At 30.6% G+C, this 24984-nt stretch overlaps 1 protein-coding gene and 1 pseudogene across 38 annotated transcripts; both read left to right on the top strand.

The window, feature by feature from the left end:
• The first annotated feature begins 12951 nt into the window (after positions 1-12951).
• LOC145184872 (protein sidekick-2-like) lies at positions 12952-21340 on the top strand. Of its 37 annotated transcripts, none has more exons than XR_016454272.1 (14): positions 13031-13325; positions 13449-13696; positions 14031-14149; positions 14479-14608; positions 14714-14962; positions 15047-15343; positions 15570-15689; positions 16023-16183; positions 17430-17659; positions 17787-17813; positions 17925-18398; positions 19467-19533; positions 20333-20400; positions 21082-21340. XR_016454272.1 is itself a non-coding variant. In XM_090093418.1 (13 exons), exons 7-13 carry the CDS (start codon positions 15667-15669, stop codon positions 21156-21158), a joined length of 1161 nt encoding a protein of 386 aa, XP_089949544.1. In that variant the 5' UTR covers positions 13035-13325; positions 13449-13696; positions 14031-14149; positions 14479-14608; positions 14714-14962; positions 15047-15343; positions 15570-15666; the 3' UTR covers positions 21159-21340. The 37 variants fall into 37 exon arrangements, 13 of the variants coding, with proteins under 13 accessions (XP_089949540.1, XP_089949536.1, XP_089949534.1 ...); XR_016454261.1 differs by having other exon boundaries at positions 13035-13325; positions 15570-15693; XR_016454269.1 differs by having other exon boundaries at positions 13007-13696.
• Positions 21341-22237: 897 nt separating this feature from the next.
• Positions 22238-24660, top strand: LOC145185683 (uncharacterized; annotated as a pseudogene). The gene is made up of 4 exons (XR_016454283.1): positions 22238-23034; positions 23126-23289; positions 23373-24290; positions 24446-24660. The product of XR_016454283.1 is annotated as an uncharacterized LOC145185683 (transcript).
• Positions 24661-24984: the final 324 nt, after the last annotated feature.

The following is a 24984-nucleotide window of genomic DNA, read 5'->3' as shown; positions in this document are numbered from 1 at the left end:
AAGATTGTGTCGGCCTGTTGCAATCTCAAAATAAAAATGCTCATTCTTAGGATTCAATTAGTTGAAAAATATAACTATCAGTTAACTTAGCATTAGATTAGTACGTAAAAAAAAAATAAAAAATGCAAGTAAACAAGTATATCTTTCCCTAGAAACGATGTTAAAAACCACTAAAGGTCCTACATTGAACCGCTATCGAACCTACATTGCTTTGTCGCCATCGGTCCTCCGTTGGACCGCCTTCAGCTTGCAAATAAACGGACCGATATAAATACGATGTGCAAAACAGCACGGCACCACAGTGGACGGCCGATGTCAGCCCGGCATAAGTGCTGACAGCGATCCTCCGCCGGTCCGGCTACTTAATGTTTACTGCGAACTTTCTCATTTTAGAATAATAAATTTAGTTATTTTTATTTAAGTAAAATATTGCAGTATAAAAGTGTGTAAATAATACCCATTACACATGGGGATAAAAGTAAGGGACTGCAGCATCCCTCTGCTGAGCTGTAAATAATACTTTATTAAATTCATTCAATAGGTAGTAATTTATCCTATTTAATATGCGCATCACTTTATCCAAAAATGATTAGTCACAACAAAAATACCATTAATTAAGCTTGAATGTTTTACTCATTGTAGTACTAGAGACTGTTATCTATTTAAGCATAAAATTTTATTTTCCATAAGTTCAAAAATTGCTGCAAAATCAGAAAAAAAAAACATTTTTAAAAATTACTTTTTACATTCGAAAACACAATAACATCCATTGTCATTACGGTCATAGAGCAATAGGATGGATGAGTCGGTCAGTTGAGTTCTTGTTTCTATCAATCTTTGTTACAAGAATTTGAATATCCTTACACCGATGCTTCTATAAAAATCTGAGTTTGTCCCATTCAATAATCGTCCCATTCATTAAGGTTCTCCCCTATAATTGATTGTTTAAACAAAACAAATAAACAAGTCGAGTATAGGAATTCTGAAGAAGTTGGTTAAGTAATCAAGATACGGTACCCAGAATTTTACATGTCTCCATTTTCTGAGACTTTTTCTCCAATCATTTTTAATACAATTAACAAAAAGGAATTCTTACAGAAAAAATTATATGTACTATCTTCTTTTGAAGAGTTTATTGACTTATCACGATAGTTGCCTACTCCGTAACGAATTGTACTCCTATGTAAACCATAACATATCCCCCATAACAACCATAACAACGAAAAGCCACCGTATCCACTGTATTCTATGTAGCCCTTATCTGATTTTTTATAAAAGTGTTTAAATAAAACAGAATAAAGGAAATAAAAAGGTCTTTAGAAGAAAAAAACAAAATTTGCAATAATAGTAACAAAAGAAAAAAAAACAACCTGTAATAATTATAATAATAGAATGATTAAAATAGTAATTAGTAGTAATTCTTAAAGTATAAATTATAAGTTAAATCTTCTTTTGAGAGCTTTATTGTTTCATCGCAATAATAGCCAAATCCTTTTTTGTATACGCCACCAACGTCTCCACCATATCTATCATGTTCTACGTAACCCTAATCTCCCAAACTCTAATCTCCCAAACTCTAATCTCCGTAGTCCTAATCTCCGTAACTCTTACATTGTGAAAAACAACTAAAGTTTACAATATAAATAGTTAAAATAGATTAAAAAAAAAATTGAAAACTTTTACAGTTTAAATTATATTTCAGATCTTTTTCAAACGCCCTCAATGATTCTCTCAAAAATAGCCACTTTCGTACCCATTACCTTTGTTAATTAATCCACCCCCATATCTACCGTATCCTCAATACACATAGCCTTTATCAGTGTCAATAAAAAATTTTCTGTAAAGTCATGCTTTTAAAAATAAGAATGTTAAGTATCGAAAATTACATTACAAAAAAAAGTACAAAGCATGAGAGGAGGTTTGTCATTAGACTTATTATACAAATAATTTTAAGGGTCTTCTTTTAATGCATTAATTGACTCGTCACTGCAAAATCTCTTTCCATATTTTATACCCATTAGCATATAATCCACCAACATTTCCGCCGTAGCCACCATATCCACCGTAACCACCATTCATGCCTTAATTTTATATCCACCGTAACTGCCATATTTTTTGTCTACATAAATTGGTAAATTAAATTATTTTGTTGAAAACTTCTGAAATAAAAGTTACAAAGATGTATTTTTACTAAGATTGGAGTGAATAAAATGGTTCCTATGTGTCGCTTTTTGATGTCTTATTTTATCAAAGCTAAGTATTCGCCATCACCATACCCATGTAACTCATATCTTCATTAACGTTTTCTATGTAAATTCATATGCCAAAGGAGAGTTTAAAATTCAACAGAATCTGTTAACTATCATGAAGAAGTTTTCAAACAGTCCTTACCTTATATTTAAATGAAGATTCATAGTTCTTTGTACATTTTACGCCAAAAGAATGAAAAGAGAATTAAAGAGGATTAACAAAAAATTAAGTTTGGCACGGGATTATCTTGAACGTCCCTAAAGATTTTAATAGGAAGTAAATTTTATACTATACACTTCCTCGCCATGTTTTGAATAAGAGTTGAATTTTAACTGTCGTTTTTAAACCATTGGGTTTCAGTAGTTTAAAAAATTCAACGAGAAATTATCATTCACAAAGCACTTTCATAATAACTTTCATCATTAACCCTTTCAGGCCCGGGTTATCTTGAGCGAAATATTACAAATTTTTAAAAAAATGATTTATTCTTTTTAGAATTAACAAAAAGTGAACATCAGAAAGCTTTCAAAGTGTGATTTTGTTTGAAACAGTCCGCTTAAAAGCGAATTTAAACAAGAAATAGATTACAGGGTAATCTTTTATCTGTTACATATTTTACAGGTATCTTTTCATAAACCGCGCCACATTTTATTATTGACAGACAACAAACTTTTTAATTTTAAATATGAACCTTTTCTTGTGTAAAAAACAAAAATGAATATGATATATTTTCATTTTAGATTTGCAACTAGCGCAAAGATAAAACAAAAAAATAAACAGAAAAAGAGTTTAAGAAAAAAGCCAGCCAGAATGCTGCATTTCACAATAGTCGATTGCATTTTGACCACGTCAAAGATATCCTTTATTTTCGAATTTTTCAATGATCTTTCTATAGCAAAACATGCACTGATGATTATCTGAACTCGCACTGGGTTTTTTTCTTTAGAGAATCAAAAATTCCATCAGCGGGTTCTAAGTTCTAAAATTCATTTTAAAAATATATATTTATAGCTTAACAAAAATCAATCTTTACATTAAAAAAAAAATTGAGTTTTATTTTCCAATGAAAAAGCAAAGTTATTTTCTTGCCAATCTTTTTAATAAAGAATTTCCAGTTAGTTTTTATATATGTACTACTCTAAAACATGTGGTTACTGGTTTCCATACAAATGATATGCTGTGTGCATACACTTTTTATGTTTTTTTACCATAATTGCCACCATTTTGTTTTTGACCGTATTAAAACTTCTTCGAACTCTGAATTCATTTTTAAGAATGTTTGTAATCGTTTGTAAATGTTTGTAAATTTGAATGTTTGTAAATGTTTGTTAAATTAAATTTAGAATAGGAATATATCTTTTCCAAATTTGAATAATTTGCTATCGTCAGCAAACGTTATAGCTGAGAGAGTTTTTGATACCATCAAGAGATGAATTAGAAAAAAAGAAGTGCCAAGCAACGACAACTGAAGCACTCACCAAGAGATTGAAAAGAAACAAGGTTATTATCTTAATAATATACAAACTGCATAAGTCCATTTAAGTAATGCTCCTGCCACTTGTTTGCAAAATTTTTCAATTGTACAAAGTTGTGGCACATTTACTGGATTTATGTTTTCTGGGACAAAATTGACGCTAATTTGTTAATACCATTCGATGGCACTTCTTGAGTAATGGCAAAATGCAAATCAGGTCAGAAAACAGGGGCATCATGTTTTCGGATCATAGGCATAAGTCGCGTTTTTAAACATTCTTTCACATTAACTTTGGAGTTCATGTTTCCGTTCATGAAAAATGGCAGTTTCGAAGCTACACGAGCAGATGACTTACCTAACCATAACTTTCTAGCTAAATTTTTTAGTTTTGAGTGCTTTTAGCAAAAGGTCAGGCTTCGTTCCGTTCGGGATTGTATATAATATCTGGTCTAGGAGTGTTGGACAAACAAGTTTGCATTAAATTTCCTCATCCATTTTAATGCCCTTTTCATTTCCTTGAAGCTTTTCTCATAGGATTTTTCAACAGAGTTTATGGCATTCACTAAATTACTGTTGGAATCTCCCGCGAAATTTCTGCTTCCTCTATATCTTATAGCCATATTTTTTTTTTGACTTAGATTATTGACTTTTTTTTCGATATCCCGTACGGAGTACTCTGGATTACCATCAATCTTCTTGACCACTTTTTTTTTATCAAACTTTAAACTTGACTGACCCTTTTCTCGGATGCTCAATTTCCTTTCCAATCCGCGACCTCCACAATCTGATGATACGACTGACAGTTTTCCTTCAAATTTTTTTACTTTTTTGTTAGCGAATCAATTTGAACATTAAAGTTTTTAATCAACTTGTCCATTATGAATTTTCTCACTTCTACTTGTAAATACATTTTCTTTATTTACAATCAACTTTTTTAAAACTACCTTTATTTTATTTAAAAGGGAGATAAATTTGCTTTAAAACAATTTTAAAACGATCAAAATCGATTAAGTGGTTCTCGAAATAATTCCAGAAGCCTATGGGTCATTATCATTCCGGAGTCTTTATTGATGAAATGATGAAATTATTTGTTGAACAGAAAGATCAACGAAAAATTATGTATGTATGTATGTATGTATGTATGTATGTATGTATGTATGTATGTATGTATGTATGTATGTATGTATGTATGTATGTATGTATGTATGTATGTATGTATGTATGTATGTATGTATGTATGTATGTATGTATGTATGTATGTATGTATGTATGTATGTATGTATGTATGTATGTATGTATGTATGTATGTATGTATGTATGTATGTATGTATGTATGTATGTATGTATGTATGTATGTATGTATGTATGTATGTATGTATGTATGTATGTATGTATGTATGTATGTATGTATGTATGTATGTATGTATGTATGTATGTATGTATGTATGTATGTATGTATGTATGTATGTATGTATGTATGTATGTATGTATGTATGTATGTATGTATGTATGTATGTATGTATGTATGTATGTATGTATGTATGTATGTATGTATGTATGTATGTATGTATGTATGTATGTATGTATGTATGTATGTATGTATGTATGTATGTATGTATGTATGTATGTATGTATGTATGTATGTATGTATGTATGTATGTATGTATGTATGTATGTATGTATGTATGTATGTATGTATGTATGTATGTATGTATGTATGTATGTATGTATGTATGTATGTATGTATGTATGTATGTATGTATGTATGTATGTATGTATGTATGTATGTATGTATGTACTTGAAATATATACCAAGTATATTACACAGAAAATGAATCATAAAAATTTAAATAAAGGTTAAGTGAGACATTGAGTTCATTTTAAAGTAAAAACTAAAAACAAAAAGATAAACATAGCATCAAGACAATTGGTTTAACATATTTTCATGTAAAATTTTCAGTACGAGACTTTTACTCCCAAATTTTTTACTCCCCTGTAAAAAACACAAATTAAATCTTTAATGTCAGTATGAGATTTTTACTCCCCATGTAAAAAATGTAATTTGCGACTACGTACTTTTTCAATACTTTTAAATGTTTTATCATCTAGATAAACAGTTTATATATTTATAGTTGTTTAAACAACTTATATTTATAATAAGTTTTCGATTGTGTAATACTCTCATAATTGTGCGCAACTTGTTTAAATTGGCCAGGACTTTTGTGTGGTGCAGTTTTTGACAGTTTTTAAAATTCAAAATTTTAGATAAATTTATTCTTTAATTTTCTTTCAGAGAAACGTTTTTTGGTGTAAAGAAAAGCAACACTATATAATTAAGTTTTAAAATGATGGTAATGATATTTTCAATGGGGCAAATGCGTTTTCTGGGCACATAGGCATCGATTCAACACCAGAACATATTCAAAACTTCCTTTTTTGGTATGGAACGGTAAAGGACACTACCACCTATATTTCAGAATGTTATAACTTTCAAAAAGGAAAAAAAGTGAAACTATTTTAAAAATCATTTCAATTCCAAAAGATAACAAGTGAATGGTTGTAAATATTATGTACTAGTAAGTTTTTTCAGCTAAAGTTAGAAGCTGAACCTCTTTTAGATTAAACTGAAAAATCTTTGGCATTTGTTCATGTATAAACGATTGTGTTACCATGACAGTTTTTATATTAAAAAATTTTGAATTTTTTTAAGATAAACTGTATTAAACAATAAAAGTACAGGACAAATTTAACTTGTGTCACACAATTGGAAACATAATTTAAATGTAAGTAGTATGAACAAATAAAAATATGTAAACTGTTTACCTTATTTACAGAGTTACCTAGATGATACAGCTGATTATTTTCAATTATAAGTGGCTTTGGTTTTCTTCGAAAATTCGATTTATCACCACCTTTTACTGTTTGGTGTTTTAGTTTTTTATTGTTTTAAAAGTATAAACGTCGGCATACTCAGTATGCAACATTATCAATATAAAGGGTATTCGTAAAATCGGTTTAAGTCTTTAATGAAATATAGTTAAATAAAGAAATAAGATAATCGGTTTATATGTATTTTTTTTTAAAGTAGAATTATCAATAGTATATATGTAATTAGAGAAAATTTTCGAAATGAGCTCCTTTTGCCGTTATGCAGAGTTTCAATCAATCAGGTACACTTCTGGATACTTTCTCGCATATCGATGGCTAAAGCTCTGCACAGGCTTGCTCAATTCGGCTGCATAACTCAACAAGTGTAGAGGATTTGTCCCTGTATACTATATCCTTTAAGTAGCCCCAGAGGAAAAGGTCTGGTGGAGTTAGGTTAGGAGATTGCGCAAGCCACTCGATAGGGGCTCGTCTGCCGATCCAATGACCAGAGAACTTTTGATCCAGCAACTCTCTCACTACAAGTAAATACTGGGAAGTCGCTCCATACTCTTGAAAGTAGAGACAACGCTGTTTAACTTTAGGCCATACATTTGTCTTAAACATTTCCAGATAGGACTCGCCAGTGACAGAACCATCAAAGAGGTATGATCCAATAAGCCCACCTGAAGCCATTCCACATCACACCATAAGTCCTTCTTTAGATATGCCGACCTGGAATATTTCATGCGGGTTAGAATAGGCCCAGTAGCAGCTATTGTGACAATTTATAACTCCATTCAAAGTAAACTGACTCTCATCCGAACAAAAAATCTTGTCAATCATACCCGGGTTTTTGGAATAATTATCTAATAGTGTTTCACAAAACTGCACTCGTCTATAAAAGTCGTCTTCACTAAGCTCTTGGACTTTGCTTGGTCTGAAGGGTCAAAGGCCTTACTCTTTAACGACATTGTAATAGCTAGTCTGTTTCATGCCCAAAGCTGCAGCGCCCTTTCAAATTGAGAGATTGCTCGTTTTCACAAGTTGCTCAGTCACTTTTTCAACTGCCTCTTCTGTCACAGCTGAGCAAGACCGATCTCTCTCGATTATGAACGCTTCCTGTCTCCTTGAACTTATCAACCATTTTTAGAATCGCCGGAAGGTGGCTCCGTGCCGAGCTGTTTTCTCCACTCTTGTTTAACTTGTTCAGAACTCTCGAATTCGGCATACAGAAGAACAACTTTAATTCTCTCTTCAAGAGATAGTTGGTAGCTCTTTTTTTTTTCTGAAATCAAATTTCCAAGAATCAAGCTTTAAAACATATAAATATGCCACTACATTAAACTACACCCTGTAAATATGCCACTACATTAAAACTTCAAAAAATTTTACATGAGGAGTAAATACCTCATGATGACTGTAAAAATTTAGAAACATTTTGACTGTGAAAAGAGTTAAAAATTAAAAAAAAACTTCAGAGTAAAAATCTCTTCACCACACAGGAACTTTTAACACTTTCGCTGCCAACTACGAGTATACTCGTAGTAAGTTGGCATCATTTATTTGCCAACTACGAAAATACTCGTAGTTGTACTAACTTATTTCAAATAATATTTGTGCATGACTGGCTTTGTCTGTTCTTTCTTTTTTTTTTTTTCTTGGCTTCACATTTGGTTTCAGAAAATATTACATTCAAGATTTTAATTTAAAAATCCAGAGAACCTAATTTAAATGCGGATAAAGACAGAAATAGCTTAAAACAGATAAAAATAAAACATTAATATTAATTTAATTTTATTTCATGAAAATTTAAGTGTAAACCTATTCTGCTGAATGATACATTCTAAAACATTCGCCGATACATAACGGAGGTCTATTTTCACAAATAGCACATTCACATCGTGTTTCTTTACGTTTTATTTTAGAGCAGACTCGACATGGTTGGTTGGGAATTTTTTCTTTTCATTCGTTGGTATTGAAGACAAGTAGTGGAAGCTATTATTGGTGATTCGAGGCACAATTTCATTCAAACGTTCACCCAATAAATCAGTAAAAACTAATTCTCTAAACTTAAGCAAGGAAATTGTTTTATCTACCCCATATTTGCTGTTTAGACAGTAAGCATTAAACAAAAAAGTATCAAAAAGATGAAGTGCTACTTTTTTATACCATCTGATTGTCTTTCTTAGGCAATCATAATATGATACCATTTGTTCCGCCCTATCTGCTCCTGACATTTATTGATTGTAATCTTTAATAATGTTGGGTTTCATTTTCTTCTCTCCTCTTCTGTTTGTCACTTCAATCATTTGCAACGAATGCATGTTGCTAATCACACAGGCCTGCAATGGTTTTCCTCTTTAAAATCTGAGTAACGTTTTTTATAGTTTCTGATGTGCTGATTACGAGAAAAATAATTAAAAAAATCCATCACGTCAGGATTTTTTGATATGGAATATTTAAGATTTTGCTTTAAAATGTTTGAGCGCCTACCTTTTGAAATGTCTAAAACGTTATTAATTTACTTCAGCTCAATTTTTATTTCATATAATTAGTGTAAGGGAACATAGAAATTAACGCCAATTAGTAATTTGTTAATGACTACATAATAAGTATTAGTAATTCGCATTAAACATGTCAAAAACGGGTCATTTTGGCTTAATTTAGTAATGAGCTCATTATTACATAATGATTTGGTAATATTAACTAATTTTTGTGAATATTATTAGAAAAGGGTGTAATTAAGATAAACCAAAGGATTTTTGTATAAGTACCCGCACTGATTTAGAAATTTAACAGTTGAAGTGCGCATCTTGCAACATAAACTTTAAAATGGCATCGCGAAGTTGTTTAAACTCTCCTAATTGTTTCTGTTATATTTACGGGAAATTTATGGTGATAAAACAACGAAACAGTATTACAGACTTTGTAAAAAATATTTATAAAAGTTATTTTGGACTCGTTTTAAGTAACCAAGACAAAACTTGGGCACCTCATAAAATTTGTACGACTTGTATATTAGAACTTCGCAAGTGGTCAAAAGGATAGAAAAATAGCTTCAAAATCGTTTCGCCTGTGCTATGGAGAGAGCCTAACGAACATGTTAAAGATTGCTACTTTTGTTGTTGTGACATAACTGGATACAATTCAAAAAATAAAAGGGACATAAACTATCCAAACGTGTCATCAGTTACGCCTGCAATATTTGGCGATTCAAAAATGGTGCAGCCCCCGGTTCCAGCTCTACAAATTGAAAATTCTGACTGTGATATAGAGGAAGCGGATGTACACCAATCTGATCCTGAATTTCATGGAGATTCTGACGCTTGTCAGCTCTTTTCACAGTCACATTTAAACGACTTGACAAGAGATTTGAATCTTCCCAAAGATGCAGCGGAACTCCTCGGATCACGATTAAAAGAAAGAAATATGCCGGCACCTGGTACTTCATTTTCATGGTACCGTCACAGAGAAAAAGATTTTCTTCCATTCTTCTCTGAAGATGAAGATTTAGTGTTCTGTAAAGATATTCCAGGCTTGACTAAAATATACGACATTGAATACAATCCTAACGAGTGGAGATTGTTTATTGACTCCTCAAAAAAAAATTTGAAAGCAGTTCTTCAAAATGATTTCCAATTTGGGTGTAATGGGTTGTAATATGAGCATTAAACTTCATTTCTTAAATTCTCATATTGATTACTTCCCAGAAAATCTAGGAGCCGTTAGCGAAGAACAAGGCGAAAGATTTCACCAAGATTTGAAAGAGCTTGAAGTCCGGTATCAAGGAAGATGGAATACCAACATGATGGCGGACTATTGTTGGTTATTGAAGCGCGACGATCCAAACCGGAAATTTAAGCGAAAATCGCACAACCGAAGCTTCCAGGAGAAAAGGATCAGGTTCCACAAATGAAATTTAAATGTTATTTAGACTAGTGTTAAGTTGTTATTATATTTTAGTAGTTTTTTAAGTTAAAAATAATGTTCTGTTTTAAATATATATTTTTTTATGTGAAATCTCCTGTTTTTTTGCTATTTTCTATCTGTGCCTTTTTTGAAAAATCTGGAGGTGATAGAGAAAAACTAAGTACATATTCGTAATCAGCGCACCAAAATACCCTAGAATCAGCTATCAAATTCCAGAGAGGAAGTTATGACTCTCATTTTGCAGGCCTGTGTCATTAGCGCGTCTCTTTTGTCTTTCCATTTAGCAACCACTATCCCCTCTCTGCTTCTGCTTATAACGTCTCCCTTTTTCAGCTTTGCTTTTGTACACTAGATTTTTACTTTTAGTACAATACCATCTGATTCACAAAGCTCATAGAACTTGATACCATACTTATGTCTTTTATTTTTCACATACTGCCTGAATACAAGACGTCCCTTCCAAAGCATCATTGACTCATCAATTGATATATTTTTATTAGGACAGTAGATGTTATCCATTGCATTATTTAAGTGATCGAGAAGTCCAATAATTTTACATAAGCGTCCACTACCCGAATCTTCATTGTTAATAAAATGCCAAAACCGTAATATTAGTTGGAATTTAATTCGTGACATTATTCTAGAAAATAAGGGAAATCTATAGAGACTGTTTTTAGACCAATAGGGTTCTTCTGAGGGGACGCTGCTTATTTATTTCTTGCGTTGCGTAGCGATTAGTTTCAACTACCATAGTATTTATAAGCTCTTCTGTAACAAATAGTCTAAAGAAATCTAGTGGTTTCTTGCTCTCCATGTATATCTTCAAACCAGGATCGGCAGTAAATTCAATTTGTTTACAATATTCGACTCATCTTTCCATTGGTTTGAATTTCTAGATGGACCACCCGTTGTTCTAGCTCTTTTCGGCGGCATTAAAAAATCTTCTGCAGTGGCTGCTAGATGAACGTCTGTGTACTGATTGTCATCACTTTCTTCAGTGTTAATATCTTCAGAACCTGATTCTGATGCAGTCAACTCGAAGACGTAGTAGTATAAGCGAAAAATGAATCCGAATCTTTAATATCATCATCTTCGCTATCCTCACAATCTTCCATTATCATATGAGCTGATCCAATTGCGGAATATCTCTGTTGAGCTAATAGGAGATAGATAAATTTATAAATTGTCTATTTATAAAAAAGAAATTACTCATCTATAAAACACATTAACTAGTATACTGTGTAAAAAATTCGAAGTGCACACTAAAATATTTTTTAATGTATTAAAAAACATCTTATTGTGTACTTCAAATTTTTTTTCACATTTTTAATAACATACAGTATGATGTAGTTATCAAATATATTTTAGCTTCTAGTCTAAAAAACACAACAATTTAGAATTAAGTAAACAAATAAATTACCTTTTTTACTCATGATAACTGCCAATGTGCATGTGCAAAAAAATTGAAACACTATAATAATAATGTATCAAATAAGGTACATTACTACACCTTTTCAAGATGTAAGTGAGAACTTGAAAATTGTAGTTAAGAAACGTAAGATATAATTGAGAAATACAACATATAATTTAGAAGTCGCATTATTTAATTTAGAACATGGAAGATGTAATTAAGAAACGTAAGATTTAATTTAGAAGATGAAAGTTGTAATTAAAAAACTTAAGATGTAATTTAGAAGATGAAAGTCGTAATTGAGAAAATATAATATATATTTCAAATTACATATTGCAATTTCTTATTTACATGTTGGGTTTCTCAATTACATTTTAAACTATCTTAATTACATGTTGTGTTTCTTAATTACATCTTACGTTTCTTAATTACAATTTTCAAGTTCTCAATTACATCTTGAAAAGATGTAGTCATCGCAATGAGTTATACTCATTACGGTGTTACGAGTACTTCGGCACTGTAGAAAAAAAATTCCTTCCCCATTGCCAAGCTACGAGAATACTCGGTAGTGCTTTTTTTTTTGTCAGTTATATTCAGAATAAAAAAAACTATAGAATTATTTCAGATTAAAAATATTTTATTTATTGAAATGTTGATATCTAGCCTTGGCAATGAGAATGAAACCACGTAAAACAGCCTCGGCAAATATTAATCATTGTAAACATTATGGTTCAGCAAAGAAATAACGCATAGCTTAAAATAGCACGGCAGCGAACGTGTTAACGAGTAAAAAATCTATGCTGTGTATTATTTGGTTTCGCTCAAGTGCATTTTTCATTTTCAATTATGTTGCAAAAAAATAATTCAAATTGTATAGTAAAAAAAAATCATTTTTCCCGTCGTGAATATTTCTGCAGGCGAAATATTTGCAACGGGAGACAAATATTTCGCCTGCAGTTTTTCGGTCGCTGCCAATTGGGAGGCGGTCTCCACACCACTTTTTTCAAAAATATCTTCTGACACCGGCCATCAGTGGTTTGAATAACAGCGGCCTACAAAACATTCTGCCTCTTAAATAGATTCTGTCAACGACCGCCAATCGGAAGGTGGAAGCAAATGGAGGTAGAAGCCAGACATTCTGCGGGCAAAATAATCTCCCAAAAAAGTTCACCTTTCGGCAGAATGTTACTTTTCCACACCAGGAGGCATTATCAACTTTGGTTTCATTCAACACTTGCCTTTGATAATATGGAAACTCTTTTAGTTATCACATTAACACCCGCAATGTTAAAAGGGAAAAATTATCGAATGTCAAATTTTGTTTAAAATTAAAAGATTCGTACTTTCCATTTCGAAGATATTATAAATTCAAATCGTATAGTAAAAAAAAAGGTATTGATTTTTCTGTTCAATTCGGGTCACTTCTGAAAAAAAATCTGAAAACCTAATGCCGATTCAAATTTGAGTGTTTACTAACCCTTTTCATCAAGGATTGTTTCGTTCTTGGTGTTTTAGAGTTTTTGTCTATAAAAGACAGCAGTTCACTCATCCGAAATATCACAAGCAATCAAATACATTTAATATAAAAAGTTTTCACATGGAAACGGACCACGAAAACGAAATTACTCATAATAAGTATCCAGGTTTTATTATAAAATTTTACTTAAAAACTGTTAGTTAAAATTTTATTTTTTTAAAGTTATTTATGCCAGGAAAGTGCATATGAAGATGAAAGCAAATGATCTTTATCAAGATGCCTATCGGTAAAAGTTTGTTTATTTTTATTAATCTCTTTACTTGTATTTACCTGCAAGAACAGAGGAGAGAATGTCATCTCTTTACTTGTATTTACCTGCAAGAACAGAGGAGAGAATGTCATCTCTTTACTTGTATTTACCTGCAAGAACAGAGGAGAGAATGTAATCTCTTTACTTGTATTTACCTGCAAGAATAGAGGAATGTAAACATTGATACGGAGAGTTTGTTTCTCTAGCACTTGAATATTTCTTGTTTTGGTATTTTCATATTATTGTTTGGATTTAAACTGTGGATCTTTTTTATATTTCATAAAATACTGGTATTTTTTGTATATTTTAGGAAGGAGTAGATAAACACATGAGTGTCAAAGAGCTAATTCTTGTTAAAATGAAAATTAAATTCAGCAAATCAACTATGAACAGTTTCAATGTTTACATAATTCATTCTTATGCAAATTGGTAACTTGGTTTATTTATTACATTTTAAAATAATTTTATTTTTTTTTTGTATTTTTATAAGCTTTCATAGATGTAAAGTTGTTTCTCTTTTTGTGCAAAAATATAAATTGTACTAAAATAATTCACCCTGGCAATTGTCTTTATAACTAATATAAAACTATAAACTTTATTATCTTTACTTATCTGTCACTACTCAAAGTATGAAATTATATCATAAGTTTAATAGTTATTTACTGTAATTAATGTTTGAAATGATTCTTTAACTAAACTTTCTATTTATTTAAAAGCTGATACAAACTTTTTTGCTTTCAATTGTTTTATCTTCTTAGCAATGTGCAGTTATAAGAATCATTCAAAGAAGTTCTTCACAAAAACCTTAATTTAATTAGTACAGCATGCTATTGGTATATCTATTTGCATTCATGCTTCTTCATCATGTGAATGGGCATGTTGACCCTTGTATGTTTTTCTCTGCTTTAATATGAAACTTTTATGTGCACATAAAAATAGGTTTTTCAAAAATTGGTAAAATAAAATTGAATGAAATTATTTTTTTTTAATTAGCCAATCCCCCAACTTTTGCAAAAGAACCTCAAGACACTTGGTTTAATTTGATGGGCTCAGCTTTCCTTTTATGTGTTGTTAACCCATACCCTCTAACAGTTTTTTATCAATGGAGTTTTAATGGAGAAGTTGTATTTCGTTATGAAAATCAGACAGAAATTGAAGTTTTTGAATATGGTGCTTACAGTTGTCTTGTTTCAAACTCTTTTGGAACAATTGTGAGTCGTACTGCTCAAGTTAAAGCTCCAAGTTAGTTAACTTTATATTTACCAAATTTTATAACTTATTTCAATCTGCAACACTGGGTGATATAAATATATTTTTTAAACTCAGTTCTTCGAATTGAAGCTGTAGAAGAGAAGCAAATAACAGTAATGGATGGACAACCTTTGTTTTTGCACATTGTTAAAGTTCTTGAAAGCGTTCCATCTATATCAAAGATACTCTGGATGAAAGAAGTTGATGTCAGTATTTGGGAGCCTATTGATATAAAATATTATACTAAAAATGGAAGTTTATTTTTGCAGGCTGTTACAATAGATGCTGGTGATAATACAAACTTTAGTTTAACTATTGAACAAGAGAATGGCTATTCAGAAGTTGTCTTAAGCATGCAAGTCATTATAAAAGGTATGGATTTTCAAATAACAGACTTATAATCAAGTTAAGTATGCAGTTAGTTCTTTGTGTAATTAAAAATAACAAAAAATATATTTGGTATTCTATGAAAAATTTATGTGCTTAAATGTTAACTAAGCTTTTTTTACTATTCTTATATTATAATTTTATCTTATAGAAAATTTAAAATTAAAACCTACTAATGGTTTTGTAAACTAAATTTAAAATTACATTTTAGGAGAGCCAATGGGTTTGACATGTCCAAATGCTAGTCTTTTATTTATGGAAACACCAAATTATATCAGAGCATATGTGGGTGAAAGTATATCCATTGAATGTTTGGCCACCTTAACACGGTGTAGGTATACTAATTTGTATATGAAAAATGTTGTCTTAGGAGTGAATGTTGTTCTTGCTCCTTATTCCTTTTTTATGTAAAACATTTTTTAATCAAAGATTTTGTTCTAAAATAATTCATGTGTAAGTAAAACCTCATGATAAAAACATTTTTTGTTTTAAAATAAAGTCATGGAAGGATAAAGTTATAGGAATAAAAAGTTATAAAAATATAAATTTATACAAATATAAAGTTATAGAAATATATAGCTAAAGAAATATATATGTAAAGTTATAGAAGTATTACATTTAAACATTACAGTAAAATGTTTGAGCATTATATTTCATTGTGTAGATTTGCAGCAGCTGTTAGGTGGTACTACAATTCAAGCATTGTTAGTTTTTATAAGACTCTGAGTATTAAGAATTGCAATGTAAGTAATGTCGGTTACTATAAATGTGAAGTTCAAAGTCAAGCAAACAAGTACTCAGCAATGACCTTTGTGGAAATTTTAGGTAAGTTAGCTCAGATTATTAGTAAGTTATACATAAAATTTGTATTTTTTTTTATAAAAGTTGTATTAACAAGATAAGTTTTTAAGTTTATCTTATCAATACAAATTTTACTCAATAATCTTCTGCTTATTGCTGAAAACTTTAACATTTTTCAAAGAGTTAATTGGTTAATTAACTTAACAAATTAACTCTTTGAAAAAAATTACTAAATTCCAAATGAAAAAATTTGAAAAGAACTTTATTGGTGTGATAAAAATACATTTTTTGTTAAGTCAAATTCAACAACATATGGTAGGGATTATGAACAACTTACACCCTACCATATGTTGTTGTAGAAAGTATGGTTTAACAGAAAAATAGAAAAATAACTGGAAGCCCAAAAAAATATCACTCTAGCAAAGCAACTTTTTTTCAAAAGGTCATACCTGCATTTTTAAAGACATTGCATATATATGGTTTTGGAGTGCCGGCTTAAGCATAGATAGTCATATGAGGACATTAAATATGAATTTTGAATGTTTATCAACATGCTCTGTAAAAGTGAAATTTTGCAGAGGAAATGTTTATCATACAAAATCAATCAGGTGGAAATAATGTAAGTATAAGTGGAAGTAGTGTAAGTATACAAGTTTGAAAGAGAAAATTCCTTATTTTCTAGAATGAAATTTGAATTTGCTTTCATAGTTATACAAATGGTGTCATAAATAAGGAAGCATATTCTTTCTTCATTTGAGTCTTGATAATGATTATGTTTCCTCATTCCTGTGTCATTTCTGTTTTTCTTTTGTTGACCTATTTTAAGTGAAGCAAAAAATCATTTTGAAGTGTGGATAAATAGAACACATGATCACACAATTAACTTTGCACTCAAGTAACTTCTCTTTAAAAATTGAATTTGATATCAAATAACTCCAATGCCAGCAAAAAGAAATTTTAAGAATAATAAAAACTGTTCTCTAAACTATTTTAAATTTAAATGGATTTTTATATTGAAACCTATTATTGGATTGCAGAGTTTTAATCTTTTATATACAGCAAATATTAATATCTTAGTGTATTTTTCTATTTTTACAGCAAATAAAAAAATGTAACCCAAAATACAGAATACTTTGTGTTAGGTTAAAAAAAAAATATATTTTTTTACAATTTAAAATTTTTCTTAATCTACTTAAAAAAAATTTGAAGATTACAGCACACCATTGGTGGAAACATGCTCATATTCAGCAGTAAATGGTTTTATTTTTAGAAAGACCTACAATCAAGACGAATTCTTCTAGGAGAGTTGTAGTTTCTTCAAAAAGTCGAACATTTAGTGTCATTTTAGATGGATTAATATTATCATCCTTCAGTACGTTGCACGCAATAAAATGGTTTGCTAATGGAGTACTTATTTTCAGGAATTCAAAGTACAATATCACCGAAGATTTTAAGTTAATCATTATGCAACCAAATGCATCAGATGCTGGCTTTTACCAAGTGATTTATTTCTTTGATGGATTTGAAATAAAGGAAACATTTAGTCTTGTTTATGTAAATGGTGTGCTTTTTTTTTAAACTTATATATTTAATTTTAATCATAAGGTTTTTTTACCCATCTTTTTAGGTGTAATATCTTTTTAACCAAATTGATGTGAGTAAATAACAAGTTATGTTTATTTTTCTATATTATATGGTTTTTAAAATAATACCTTATTTGGTTTTTTAAACTAATATCTTATATGGTTATAAACTTTCCTTATAGAATTAGAAAACTCATCAGTTATCATGCTAACTTCTGTACAAAGTTCATTTTTGGCAAGTTTGGTACAAATTACAGTTCTTATTACAAGAACCTCTATTAAGAAGCCTATCACTGAGTCTGGTTCTATCAAGAAGTCTATCGCTGAGTCTGGCTCTATCAAGAAGTCTATCGCTGAGTCTGAAGTCTCTATCAAGAAGTCTATCACTGAGTCTGAAGTCTCTATCAAGAAGTCTATCACTGAGTTTTCAATGCCATCATCAGGACCAACAAGATCAAACAACAAGTTGCACACAAAGATATCAAGTTCTTTTACATCAAAAGAATTCTTTTCTTATCAGTACAGCTTAACTTTCCCCACTTCTTCATATACTTCGCATTCTTCATTTATTTACACCTCAACAATGGTACATCCTACTTCAAAATTTTCATCAACAGTAGTTTCTCAAGTCACCAACAAAAAGAATCCAAATGATGGTAGGTATTTATTTTGTAAAAGTTACTTTTGCTAATTTAGTTTTTGGGCCATTTTGTTGCAAGTTATTTTACTTGCTTTTTTTTTTAACTTGAAAATGCTTATGAGTTACCTGGATGAAACTTGTAAATGATCAAGAATGGGTGGGTTTTTTGTTCTGTATTACAGCATATACAGGATGTCCCAAAATTCATGCAAGATTTGAATTTGCCACCATTTTTGCAGTAAGTGTGGGCAACAAAAACAAAAACACACACAAAAAAAAAAGATTGACAGCTGACAGTTTAGGGTTGGTAAAAATGGAGCGTTACACAAGAGAACAATGTGTTTGATTGAGTAATATTTAAAAAATAATCAAAGTTTAGTAGCCACATTTTGGGGTTCAGAGAACCCACATGTAATTGTTGAAAAGAAAACGCATCCAGAACTTGTCACTGTTTGGTGTGGATTTTGGGCTGGAGGCACCTTACTTCTTTGAAAATGAGACTGGTCAAGCAGTGATTTTCTGGTGTTCGATGTTGTGACATGATAACAGTTCTTTCTGCCCAAATTGTATGATATTGATATGGACGACATGTGGTTTCAACAAGACAGTGCTACATGCCATACAACCCCTGAAATAATTGAATTACTGCATAAGGCATTTCCTGGCCATGTGCTCTCTCATTTAGGTAATTAGAATTCGCCTCCCTAGAATGATGTGATTTAACACCATTAGATTTCTTTTTATGGGGTTATTTAAATTCAAAGGTCTTTGCCAACAAGCCTACAACCACCGTGCATTGAAGGAAAAAATTCAGCACTGCATCAACGAAATTCAGCTACATTTATGCAAATTGATCATGGAAACTTTTGACAAAAGAGTGCGCCAGCAAAGCTGTGGGGGCCGTTCACCTGTTGTTCTATTCCATACTTAACCCTATGTACTCTATGATTCAATAAAAAAATTACAATTTAAAGAAAAAAAAACTGTTTTCTATTCAATTCAAAACTTACGTAAACATTGGGACACCCTGTATAAAGCTCTTTGAGTTAAAGATAAGTTGATTTACAATCTTATTTGTTTCCAGTGACATTAATGATGGTACTTGCAGTTGGAAGTGCTTTTTTGATATTAGTTTTTTCCTTCATCTTTGGGTAAACATTAACTTTGGTGTTGTTTTTTGTGTTTAACGGTTGCATAAAAAAATCTGCACAAAACTTGAGTCTAAGCAGAGTTCAAACTAGAACCATCAGGATAATAATGTATTCCGTTTGTGAAACAACATTCTTAGAACATTTTGGCCCGTATTGTTTTTTTCAAATTAATTAGTGTTTAGTAGCAGGATGAACATGACAGAAATAGAACGTCGAAAAATTGTCAAGGCTTTTTGAAATCAAAATCCAGAAACCTCGAAGTCGGACAATGTCAATTATTTTGTGGATCTGGGAAACAAAAAAAGATCAGTTAATAGTTTTCTAAAACGATTTTGGAATTTTATTGCTGTTGAGAGATTATGAGGTTCGGTTAAAAAATTCCTAGCAAAAAAACCTGAACTTCGTCGAGCGCTAAAACGGCTGAATAACATATTTTTCTATTTTTACAGATGCCATCCGTCGGGTTCCTTTAAATGTCTGTAAAGCTTCAAAATATGGATCTGACATACTTATTCATTAAATATTATTTAATAAGCAAAATGTATACTAAATTTCATGACAATTGAATAAACAGTTATTTTACTTAAAATTTAATTTTGTGCAGACTTTTTTATGCATACGTTAGTTTTTTAGGTGTTTACTTGCAATTTTGTTTCTTAACTTATTACGAAAAAACGCTTTTATATTTTGTTTTAATTTTGTTATTTAAACTTGGTTTTATTATATTTTGTTACTTTAATTAGTACATCCATGTTCCGAAAATCGTTCTTCCTTGATTTAAAAAATTTTACTCTTTAAGGAGATTTTGTTACCGCAAGAGGAAGAAGGTGAACATCACCAACCCACTGAAAGATAATGCTACACTAAGTAATAAAAATATTTCTAATTCGTTTAATTTTTATTTCAGTTGCATATTTTTTTGAAGTTATATTTTTTTATTGCGACGCTTTCTCCTCTTTAGGCAAAAAACTAATTAACTTTGAATATTGAAACTAAAAAAAAAAAAAAGATCTTTTGTTATAAAAATGTGTAAAAATCTTTGAAAACACTCTTAACAAGATGACTCTTTAAGCAAAAACCGCTTTTTCAGCACAAACAAACAAGAACTTTTATTAAAAAATTTCCTTGTTCCTGTTTCTCTTATTCAGCAGAATTGTTATGAAATTTCCTTGTTGTGAGAAATTCAGTTTTTTTTAATTTTTAATGAATACTAAAGAAGCTATGCACTTGATACTCTGCCTTCCATTTTAAAAATTCGTTGAGACTGGCTATGGCTGTTTTTTCTTATTTTTTATAAATTATTTTCTAAATTTTTTATACATTGTTTAAAAAAGTTTAATCTTATTTTTCATGTTATAAGATTTTTTTATGCAAAATAGAAGTCTAACTTTATCCTTTATCTTATTTTAAAAAGAGATTACATACTCGTCTACTTAGCTTCTTTTAACGTTACGCGAACATCTTCAGCTGAGTGAATGGCCGACTCCACTTCCTAAGAAGACGAACTAAATTTTTTTTTTTCTTCGAAGTTGTTAAATTTTTTTTTAGATCTTGGTTATTTAGAACTTACCAAACCTAAATATGAGAATTTCTCAATAAATCGTAATAACGGTCAACTGAATTAAAAAGGAAGTATACACCAGCATGCACTGCAGGAATTAAACGCATAAAAGCTTCAGCTTCGTCACACCAAAATTTGAGTTGTATTTAAAGCAACGAATAATAAGCAGCAGAAATTACAGCACCACTTTTTTTTTAACTGCACGTTAATTTTTTTTTCTATTTGTAAATAATTAAAAAAGAAAAATAATTGTTTTTTTATTTAATTTAATTTTTAATGCAAGATATAAGATCAAGATTCACGTTTACTCAGTTCTATAAATATAAGGTTGTTTCTTTAACTCACGGTGCATAGGAACATACTCTGAGACCTTGCAACACGTCCCCAGAAATTTTTTTTTTGATTATCATTAGAAAACATTTCCTCATTCAAAAAATGTAAACGACAACTATTTTTAGTGGGGGCTTGGGGAGAAAACACATATTTTAGGACAGTGCCTAGGAATTTTGTTGTTCAAGATAGGTAACTAAGAAGCATGTGGCATACTCAAATTTTTAGTATGTTGATACTGGTAGCAAATGAGGATGACTTGCAAAAAATTAGAGTAATTGGAGCTAAACCTACCCCGCCCCGATCCCTAACTGCCCCATTCCTAGAACTACGTCTCCTTTGATCGTAAGATTTTTTTTTTTGTTCTATCATAAACTAGATCAAAATTCATCGACAGATTTCAAATTTCATCAAAAAATCTCTTTTCGTTTAAGATTTATAACAATGCAAAGCTTAAAATTACCCCCTGAAATAACTTTAAATGGTCTCAACTTTTAAACGAAAAATTTTTTTTTAATGTAACTTGAAATCTGTTGATGAACTTTGATTTAGTTTAATATAAAACAAGCAAAAAATTGAATAGTGTTTTTAGGAACCATACCCTAGAGGGGATCTTCGCGAACACCACAAAATCGAGCCCATGCCCCGTATTTAGATTTTCAGAAATGTTTGTATACGAACTGAAAGCATGTTTTTAGCCATTATATTGACGTGTTTATAGCCATTATATTGACATTTGATTGATATGACCGATATATCATGCTAATATTATCAATCCATATCAGAAGTTTTTATTTGAAGCTTTCATTTAAAATGCCTAAACATGCAAAAGAACATAGTGATTTTGTAAAAAAATTTTGCATTTGCTGCTTCAGGAAAGGCACGGATTTAAGACCAATAAATAATCCTGAAACAACTTATTTAAATCTAAATAAAAAGAAAAATCACTACTCAAACCTTATCAAAACTATATTCCGGAAAGATTATTCAGCGGATAATCCTGACCTTTCTACCATAATTGGCTCAAAATGTAGAAAAAGGCTTGCAGGGACTGATCCTTACTTTATTATGCGGATGTTTAATTTACTTCATTTAAAATTTAGTTTCGCTATTTTAGTTATTATAGTTACTATACATGTGCTATAAAATTTAGACCTGAATACCAGAGTTATTAGAGGGAAAAAATGTGAATGCTTTGTTTGTGAAAATGGGCGCAAATCAAAAATGGAAAAAATATTGGCCCCTATGGTTGAATGTGTTTCGGGAAAGCTTGTTTATCAAGGCGCTGAAGATGTTTCAAATAAACCTGCAGAAAGACTAGTTTGTCAACATTGCTATGCCCAAGTGGGACAAGGAATTCCACATCCCTGTACGAAATTAGAAAGACAAAAGAATTTGACTGCCATTGTAAAATCAACATCCCCAACAACGCAAGGAAAAGTTCTGTCCAGCTCTATCAAAGATTTCAGCACATATATCTCAGAGAACACCTTAACTTTGAAAAACTTTGGTCCGAAGCAACTCACTGTCTCTTTCGGAAAGACTGAGGTTAAGAAACCTTTCTTTTCTTTAGATAAATTGAACAAACTTCAATTAAAACTACATTCTAGGTAAGTTTTTGTTGCTTAAAAATACTTTTAAAAAAAAATTTGTTATGAGTTTAAAGCCAATTTTTGTAATAACTTTATTATGATTTCTAAGTAATCGCAACATGATTGAAGTTGCACGATTTCTGAGAAGTGAGGCAGAACGAAAAAGTGTGGAATCTGATTTCAATATTAAACTGATTGAGAACAACGAAATAATTGGAAAATTATTCAATTGTGATAAACTCCCATTGCTATTAGAATTAAAGGAAAGCGAAGAGATAAGTAAACTATTTCCAAAAAAAAATTTTTTTAGCTAGATTGCAATTTGTATTATTCATTTTGATTTTTTATGAATGTATAGTTGGTAGAAAAAGATACTCCTATTGTGTATTGCAATGACATTGAAGAACTCGTAGCAATGGTACTTCATCACAGAAGTCAAGAAACAAATGATGTTGATATCAAATTAGGTGTAGATGGAGGGCAGGGATTCCTAAAAAGTACACTGTCAATAACCCTAAAACCAGAGTTAAAAAATAATAAAATTCCAAAGAAACTGAGCAAGTGTGACGGATATGCGTGCAAAGATTTTAAAGAGTCAAGCGTCCGTAAAACTATTATATTGGCCATTTTGCCTTCATTGAACGTAAAACACCATAATTTGCAGTTAATTTTGGATAAGTTAAACATTTCATCCTTAGATTACACAGTATCTGAAGATCTAAACGTTTTGCTTCAAATGGTTAAAAAACAAACTGCAACATCAAAACACCTTTGTCCGTATTGTATGACGTCATCTCCTGACTTTCAAAAAGCTGATCATTATACTCTAGAGTCTTTGTGTACATTGTACGACCAATGGATGGCTGATAGTGCAAATTTAAAAAATGCAAAAAAGTACACTAATGTTGTTAACCCCCCTTTACAGTTTGTTAACCAATATCTGTCTAAAATAAACATCTGCAGAGTGTCCTACCAAGGGCAGCATCGTTTGGAAGGCAATGCTTGTCATAAATTGCTTAAAAACATAGACAGCTTTGAACTGTTTTTTCAAGAGTTTAGTCTTGGAGTTTCCGCTGCCAAATATATTAAGGTACTTAGAGATTTTGAAAAAATAGTCCCTAGTTGTTTTGGAAAATCATTAAGCTCCACGTATGTTAAAGATCTAGAGGAGTTCTCTACGAGCTATAGAAATCGAAGGGCTACAATTCCTTTGAAGGTACACATAATTGAGCAACATGTTAGTGAATTTATCAACATGAAAGGTGGAGTCTTTGGTATGATAAATAACTTTTAAATTTGATTAAAAATAATTTATAATCTTAGTAATTAAATACTCTATTTCAACAGTTGAATCGTAGAATTTGCATAATTTACGACGAATATTTATTAAATAAACTTGCATTTCTTTTGTATTTCTACTATTCTATAGGCTTAGGTTACTGGACTGAACAAGCTCTCGAATCCATTCATCAGGATTTCAATTAGTTTTGGCGAATGAGAAAAGTTGGAGAGCACAGCCCAAACTATATAGAGGCGCTGAAAAACGCGGTTGTTGCTTACAACTACAAGCACTTTTAAAGTAGCTTTCTATTTGCAGGAATGTAGTTTGTAAAAAGTAAAGTGTTAAATCTCCTATGAACAAACTTTTAGTATGACTTTGAAATGTAAAATATCAATCATAATGTAACCAAAAAAATCAGAGTTTTTTTTTTTTTTTTACTGCTATAAATAATTGTAGCAAACCCTTCTCGACCCCTAATAGCCCTCCCCAGGGTATGGTTCCAAAAAACACTTTTCAATTTTTTGCTTGTTTTATATTAAACTAGATCAAAGTTCATCGACAGATTTCAAATTACATCAAAAAAAAAAAAAATTTTTAATTTAAAAGTTGAGACTATTAGGAAATGCCGGTTCTGGCTTATTGATACTTTTCCATACTTAAGGTTGATAACTTTGATGCGTTTTTTT

The sequence above is a fragment of the Hydra viridissima genome, unplaced genomic scaffold, assembly GCF_058129835.1.
Source record: "Hydra viridissima isolate aposymbiotic clone 2 unplaced genomic scaffold, HvirCarnegie_v1 scaffold_7, whole genome shotgun sequence".
Classification (NCBI taxonomy): Eukaryota; Metazoa; Cnidaria; class Hydrozoa; order Anthoathecata; family Hydridae; genus Hydra; species Hydra viridissima.
The sequence above is the reverse complement of the archived record's forward strand: the minus strand, read 5'-3'. Positions and strand labels throughout refer to the sequence as shown.

Bases quoted from the DNA above. Each gene is read 5' to 3' on its own strand.
- LOC145184872 (XM_090093410.1), top strand. From the start codon at position 14,545: ATGCTATTGGTATATCTATTTGCATTCATGCTTCTTCATCATGTGAAT. The intron at 14,963-15,046 runs GTTAGTTAACTT...TTTTAAACTCAG, and splicing joins TGCTCAAGTTAAAGCTCCAA to TTCTTCGAATTGAAGCTGTA. The intron at 18,399-19,466 runs GTAGGTATTTAT...ATTTGTTTCCAG, and splicing joins CAAAAAGAATCCAAATGATG to TGACATTAATGATGGTACTT.